The sequence below is a fragment of the Gasterosteus aculeatus genome, chromosome 7 (genome assembly GCF_964276395.1).
Source record: "Gasterosteus aculeatus chromosome 7, fGasAcu3.hap1.1, whole genome shotgun sequence".
NCBI lineage: Eukaryota > Metazoa > Chordata > Actinopteri > Perciformes > Gasterosteidae > Gasterosteus > Gasterosteus aculeatus.
In genome coordinates this window covers 11,976,183-11,983,967 of record NC_135694.1, presented here as the reverse complement: position 1 = coordinate 11,983,967, position 7,785 = coordinate 11,976,183, and the positions used below count along the sequence as shown (strand labels likewise).

At 45.6% G+C, this 7,785-nt stretch overlaps 1 protein-coding gene across 1 annotated transcript; it reads right to left on the bottom strand.

Annotated features, from left to right (window-relative positions):
* Window positions 1–1,309: 1,309 nt before the first annotated feature.
* On the bottom strand, window positions 1,310–7,785 carry znf16l (zinc finger protein 16 like). Its single transcript, XM_040181916.2, has 3 exons — window positions 5,893–7,785; window positions 5,137–5,343; window positions 1,310–4,289 (listed from the first exon to the last, which is right to left on the bottom strand). The coding sequence occupies exons 1-3, from the start codon at window positions 6,617–6,619 to the stop codon at window positions 3,586–3,588; spliced, it is 1,638 nt and encodes a 545-aa protein (XP_040037850.2). The 5' UTR covers window positions 6,620–7,785; the 3' UTR covers window positions 1,310–3,585.

Below are 7,785 nucleotides of genomic sequence, written 5' to 3'. Positions count from 1 at the left end.
TCTAACGCGGAAAGAATACTTCACCCTTTTCTAACCCACCTCAGACTATGAGTACGGCAAGATCAGAATTAAGTGTCCTAACCCGGCTTCCAGCCAGTGACAAAGATGGAGAAGGACAAAGTGGAAGATAGTAAATGAAAAGTATCTATTCAAATTAAATGAAGAAATATCTACTACTGTGATGTCTGTGGGTATATGACCGCTGCTTTGTGGGGTGGGGAGTTGCTCAGAGGCAGCGAGGAGGACAGTCTCTGTTGAGTGGCCTGCCTTAAAGCCTGATGGGGGGGTCAAGAAGGTTATTATGCCTGAGATAGGAGGAGAGTTGGTAAAAGATAGCTTGCTCTATAGTTAACCTCAGACGGATTGAGACTGTGTTTCCTCGGGACAGGGTTCTCTCTCGCCTCTTTTAGAGGGTTAGAGGCTTGAGACAAATATTCCCAATGTGCTGCACACATGTCCAAAGAATATTAACCTGAATAAAATCTGCGTATCCAATATATTGTAATCGGAAGAAGCTCTATGGAGAATAATATGTTTACATGAATCATATGACACATTTCGATTTTTCTGCGGATTTACTTCCCACAGAGGAAACAGTCCCTTTGAAAAGTGGAGAGCGTTGTCTGTGGAAACAAAGTTGTACAATGAGCCCCCCCCTCCTCACAAATACATCCCCCCATCCTCATGAAGGATGGGCCACAAGAGGTGTGACACCAACATAATTATGCGTAATATAAAGAACTATTCTTTATTACTGGAAAATCTCCCCATGCCATCCTGGACTGTGGTGTACATTCATCCTGCTTAAAAAACACACACTTTTTCTAAGAACTCAAAACTCAGAACTCAAAGTAGTTTGACAAGTAATTCATCAGCTATAGAATGACAGCCACATGAAATATGACTCCCTTTTCTCAGCCACAATGGGCCACCCACCCAACAGAAAATGAACCTGGGGGAGGACATAATGAAGGATGTGCTGATGATTGCTCCTCAATGTGAAAGGAGCACGGTGTGACTGGACAGAGAGACCTATGGGTGCTTGAAAGTTGAATAAAGTTATTATTCAACTTTACATGTTTTAATTTAATTATCACTACAGATGCCTTAGCATTTAATCTTGTGCTTTGTCAGTTCATGTACTGTACACAGGGAAACATTTTCTCTGACACTTGGTAAAGTATTCAAGAAATATTGAGGTCATAAGATGAAAGTGTTAGTATTGGACTTACAGCAAGTGCAGTATTTTATGTACTTAGTTCCAATGCACCAGTTATTTGTTAAAAAGAAAAACTCACTCATGCCATGACATTAAGACAACTGTTTATTAGAGCAGATTATTGATGCTGTCTTTTTGCCTTTAGTCCTGCACACAGGCTAAGTGTCATTTTACAATCGAGCTCCTGTTGGTTTCCTCTAAATGTCTTTCACTAAATCAACAACTCGGTCATCACACCTGACGCTTGGGAGGCTGTTTTCCGTCGAGGTTATTTTTCCGTAAGTACACAATTTGGCAATTTGGATGGTCACACAGGCAAATGAACAAAAAAGTAAACAATATATACTGTGTAAAGTACATTACACTGGTTAACAAGGACACACAGCACCACGCAGGGCGATCAGAGAGGGGCCGAGGACCAGTTCACATGTGGGCGGAGCAGGGGGGCGGGGCCAGGCAAGTCCCAGAGGCTCTGCAGGTTAAGGCGGGAATGAATGATTGAATGCATGGATGAATGAGTGAATCAATGATTGAATTAATGAATGGACGAATTAAAGGATGAATGAATAAATTAATGGATGGATGATTGAATGGATGAATAAACCCGTAGACCCGTGGTCAGTGCTTCCATTGTTTCACAGTGATGCTTCCTTTCGGGATCAGTGTGAAATGTCTTAATCTCACACAATCTCACTTAATTGAACAGTTTAGTTCAGTGTTACTTTTTGTTAATTTACTGAACCATAATAAATTCATTAATAAACCCTTTGATTTTGAAGCAGTGCAGTGATTTGACGTAAATCATGTGACCATCACTATAAGAAAGCCACCTTACGCAGTGATAGTAAGTAACGCATCTGATGCAGGTGTATGATCAAACATACGACCCACAGGCTTTGATGGCTGGTCACAAAGGGCTGCCGGTATGGTCAACTTGCTCCACAACTGCTCCAGTACATGCCAACGAATATTTGAGCTTATATGTTTTTGAGGTGGTATGACTGGATGCCAAAACACAGTGGTAAGGTTAATTCGGTGGTTGGTTGAGGGATGGCAATCCATAACCTGTTATTGACACTAAATGTCCTTATTGATTCAGTAAAGCAAAGTATTGATGGTCATTCACTCCGGTTCCCCCACTTGGCCTTTCCAAGCTGGCCTACTAGACGGCAGGAAATGTACTCTTCGAGGGCCAACCAGGGCTGGGGGGCTCCTCCCACACACAGTGCCCCAAGCCCCCCGCCAGCGACGTGCCAAGTTGAAGCCCACCGGGCAGATTTCCTGGACCCCATTTGCGGGTGTATAAATTAAGTATTGAAAAACTAAAATTTAAATGAATGGGAAAAGACTACCACCCTAAGCGTTAATAGAATGCCAGCACCAATGGAACGAATGGAACCTCTGATGGATCAAACCGTTTGGAACTGGTTCAGGTCACAACGTGCCCTGCCTTGAAGCAATGCACCGGTTGGCTGAAATGTAGTGCTTCATGAAAAAGACCCTCCAGAGCAGCGACTCAAGCCTACATACGATTCTGACATTGTGCGGATCTCTGCTGCGTTCCTACGCTGACGACGCGGTCAAACCTACGTATCCGTGTCCTAAAGCCAGCAAGTCTGTTGTGATTTCCAAGATGAAATATGCTGCTTTCAAAAATAGAGAAAAGGAAATGGCACTAGTAGTCCTGCACTAAACAGACACACACAACACAGCAGGTGGAGCTGGTCAACATGTGTCAGTGGGATACTCTCCCAAGCTGCACTTGGGAGTATAAAGGTCCCTTTGGACCACTGGCATCGTCCTTCCACGAGTCTCCACTGACGCTCTCCAGACCTACGTCACCCCTGACAGGCTCCACGTGGTGCCTGGTGGCTTCTGATACAACTTTTTAACTAGAGGTCTCCATCAGCAGAAGGTTTGCTCTGCTGTTATGGGACTGGAGGTGGTTCTGGTCTCTCTTTGTGGCTTTGCACAATCATGGACAAGATGCCCTAAAGGTCCTCTGATAAATGTGGAAAATGAGACGTCCGCAGTCATGACAACTGAGCAGACTCCTTCTGCTGATGAGCAGGAGACCATTTCCTTCCCTTTTGATACTAGCACTGTTACCCATGGATACGACTCCAACCAGGAGTCCATGACGCACCGAGGTCACCGGTTTCAACAAGCTGCCGCTTCCGAAAAAGCAGCTTTTCTTGATTCAGGTGTGAAATGCCATGAATGTTTCTTAGAATACCGTCCCTGCTCTCCACATCCCTACCAGCGCCCCCCAGTGTTAACAGAGTCCCCTACAGCCACCATGTCCTGTCTCTGACGTAGGTTTCCCGATATTAGAGGTGGGGGGGGAAGTGAAGGTGGCGGGCCGGTTACTGCGGCGGGGTGCAGCGGTGGCTCTTGTAGGTCCCCAAGTGGCGGAAGCTCCGCCCACACTGCTGGCAGCAGTACGGCGTGGCCCCGCTGTGGATCCTCTGGTGGGTGTACAGGTTCCCCAGCTCTTTGAAGCGCCTGCCGCACTGGGGGCAGGCGTACGGGCTCTCGCCGGTGTGCACTCGCTGGTGTCTCTTGAGTCCCGACAGCACGGAGAAACCTTTCCCGCACTGGGGGCAGGGGAAGGGGCTCTGGGCCCCGCTGTGCACCAGCCTGTGGCTCTTTAAGCGGGCCGCGTGGCGGAAGCGCTCCCCGCACTCCGGACACATGAAGGGCTTCTCTCCCGTGTGGATGCGCTGGTGCTGCCGCAGGTTGCCAAGGTAGTTAAAGTGCCGGCCGCAGTCCCCGCACTCGTAGCCGCCTTCGATTTTAATCTCCTTTTTTATCGCGCCGCCACCCCGGCCGAGGCCCGCGGCGTCCCCGACTCCGGCGTCCTCGTCCTGAGGCCCTCTGCCTCTCCTGGGGTCAGGGCCTCCATCCTCCACGGCAGGCGCGGCCGAGCAGCTGGACTGCAGCGCCTGAAGGGCCTGTGGCCCGGCGGAGTCTGAGTGTATCAGTTTGACGTGTTCCTCTAGGAACATGGAGTCGGGGCAGAAGGTTCCGCACAGAGAGCAGATATAAGTGTGGCCGGGAAACTGCTGGCCTGAAACCACAGACAGACATTTTTTCATCAGCTTGACAAAAGCAGAACTACAAATCACACAACTCTCCACCAGTCCGCCGGGCTTTATTCAGCAGAGTGGAGTCACAACCAGTCCATCAATCCCATCGTCGCTTATAGATAATCAGAGATTCAAATTACAATTGCAAAATTAATTAATTCATTTTAATTATTCAAACATAAAAATAACAGGAACTTCAAGGTAATAAAAGCATAAAGGAATCATGATGTATTTGCAAAGAGTTTTACACAAATATTTGCTTTAATATCTGCATGAATTAAGTCTAAATCTTTAGTTTATGATGTTATTCTTTCATATTTGTTGTTACTACAAAGCACTTTGTTTTGGGGTTGTTTTTGTAATGATACAATAAAGTTCCTGAATGTATCATTAAGATTGTATTATATTTATGCAAAGGGGGTAATTACAGCTGCTGGTGTTTTTTGAGAGTTATAACACCTTCAATTTCAGCTAATACCTAGTGGCTTCATTGAGTTGGTTTCTATAGTAACAGTATTGGAAACTTTATGCAGCATCCTTATTAAATGTCTCCTTGACCTCAAATACATGCGGTTTTGAGGAGAAAATGTCTTCATTTAAGCTGCTGTATAATTTAAATCAAGAACATATTCTTACAAAGTTTCTTTTTTTAGCTTCAAATGAATGTGAAAACAAAACTATTTTGGTGTCGTCGACCACTTAAAGATTTGCTTAAGTCCTCTGGGTAAACTGTGGCTGTTAGACTTTGGAATCAAGCGGCAGATGGAAACAAAAAGTTAATTTCCAACATAAGTTCCGTTGCTCGCCCCCCTCCTGCTTCCCACCAACCTGCCACAGGCCGGTCTGTGCTGCCCTGCAGCGGACTGCCGCCCTCCCCTGCCGAGCTCTGGGGCTCCATGCTGAACTCAGCGGACTGGACGTGTGACAGCGGGGCCTGGTCCTCCTCCCTCCTCGAGGACACATTTCCCTCATCCTCATCATCATCATCTTCTGTCTCGCCGGTCGGGGTGTCCTCACATTCAGACTCCTTCATGACTGGGGGAGAACATGATGCAAATGGTCGTCATTTCATGTAGGCCAATTTCACTAGTGAAACAATACACATACATACAGTTGTGTTAGTTTACATGGGAAAAAAGTAAATGCTTTAATATCAATGTCATATATATTTTGTGTATACATCAATTGAGTTCTCACGTATTGTGAGAAACACGGAGAAAAGTTTCATAATATAACAACATGCAAAAGGATGCGTTGTTGCAGAAAAATATATTGCGCAAAATATCTTGTATCGATCTTATCAAAACTAGACTAGTTAGTTGCCATAACAGCAAGTCATTTTATAAGATTAAAGAAGTGCAGTCTTGCTCACTGATTTAAAAAAAAATAATAATAATTATGACGCACAAGCTAAATGTAACAAGTAGAGTCAAAGTTACTCAGAGTTTGGACACGCCTTCTCATTCAGTTGGATTCTGACTGGTAGATACTGTACGTTAAATAGGAATGTTAAATATGTAATGCTTTTAACTTTCCTAACTTTTCCTCCCTCCCCATGGCAATAATGGGCTTGTCCCCCCCTACCCTTCATGTCTGGCGTGTACTCCATCGGGGCGATCCACTCGTAGTCGTACATCCGCCTGCTGCCGGAGGGCAGCATGCTGAACAGGTCATCGGTGGCCGACTCGGAGTCCTCGTGCGTTGGCCCTGAGCCGGCCATGCCACCGTCCGGCCACAGGTGCAGGGAGTGCGGGTCTGGATCCGGGCGAGCCTCCCTCTCGCCGCTGGCTTGGCTGCTGTGGTCTCCGTCCATGTCCGCGCCCCCCCTCGAGTTCTTGTCTTTCATCAGATAGTCACAGATGGCGTCTATGTTCTCCTTCTTCACCCCCGGCATGGCGGGCTTGGCTCTCCGGGGATCGCCGCTCATGTGTTTGACGTGGGAGCAGAGGTCGTGTTTTTTGGAGCCGATGTCTGCGGGGAAAAGGTCCCTGCCGTCCCTCTGAGCGGTGTCCAGTCTCGACTTTAACACGTCGATCTCGTCGGTTTTCTCGCGCAGCTCCATCTTCAGGACTCGTATCCTGATGCTGACCATCTTGCGGATGTCCGACAGCGCTGTCTCCAGCACCGCGGCGATGTTCCTGCCGAGGTGCTCGGTGATGTCGCTGACCGAGAACAGCAGCTCTTCGTCGTGCTCCAGCTCCAGAAAATCACTGTCGGCTCGGCTCGCCGACCTGTGGGGCTCCACGAAGGCGCCGTGGAGCTCGGGGGACATGCCGGCATCAGCCAAGCTGTGGTTTCTTTTGCGACTCATTAATCAGTTTTGCTGTGAGCTCAATTATTTCTGAAGAGTTTGTTAGCTAAAAGCTAACCAACAAGCTAATGTTTGGGTGATGCTGAAATACTGTAGTTACGTGTGCCAGAGTATCGGCGGATGTGGGAGGAACCTGGCTTCACAACAAAAGCACAGTTATGTCAAACAACTGACTAGACGTATCTTGGCCAATTAGACTTTTATTTTGAAAGGAGTAAATGGCAGTAACGTTGGTCGGCCTGATAACTTGATAGAGACGCAACAGAGTTGCAGTAATGGCTGGACGCTGAGTTGGATGTTTCTAATCGGTAGCGCCCCCTAAAGTATACAGTAGGAAACCAGGTGTGAGAGCAAAATGAGATAAAAAGCGCCTTCATATAGGACAAGGATGTTTACGTTGTAACTACGTGGCGGTTGTGTTGGTCACTACAGTATTTAATCGTGTTTCATGGCTTAAATACTATGATACATTTATAAAATATCTTCTGGGTTGTACGGTCTTGTCAATTCCTGTTTGGATGTGTTCATCTTCATTGTTTTCATCCTAACAAAGCTAGAGATCTATTAATACTCACGTGTTTCTCACTTTCTAAAAAGAATGTTTAAAACGGGTTTTAACAATATATTATAGTTGTAAATAGTTTGAGATCAGAAAGCTATACTACACAGTCCCTACCACTAAACTCATGACAGCTGATTCTGAACAGAATGGAACTGAATAGATCACAACTAATAAACTGAGCATAAATAGAAACGAAAAAACAAAGGACAATTTGTCCATCTGTTCAAATCAATGCAAAACCAAAATAAAGGGTATTTTATTCTAAAGAAATCATCAGCGGCTGCCGGTCCACCAAGCCAATTCTGAACAGCCTGGGAACTCAAAAGTGGTTTTAATTTATTATTGTTGGCGTATAACTAATAAATCAATCCCTGAACAAAGCATTATTAAACCCTTTCGAACTTATAAACACTTATATAAAGAGATAATCATAGTCATCATAGTAAATAAATATCAAAGGCTAATTCACCAAAGTTATTCCAATATAGTTTTTCATGTTTTAAAAACACCTGTAAACTACTGCTAAACTAGCAACAGAAGGATTCCGGGATTTTTAAAGGCGCACTATGTCATTTAGAAATGTGAAAAGTGTAATAGTGGCAAA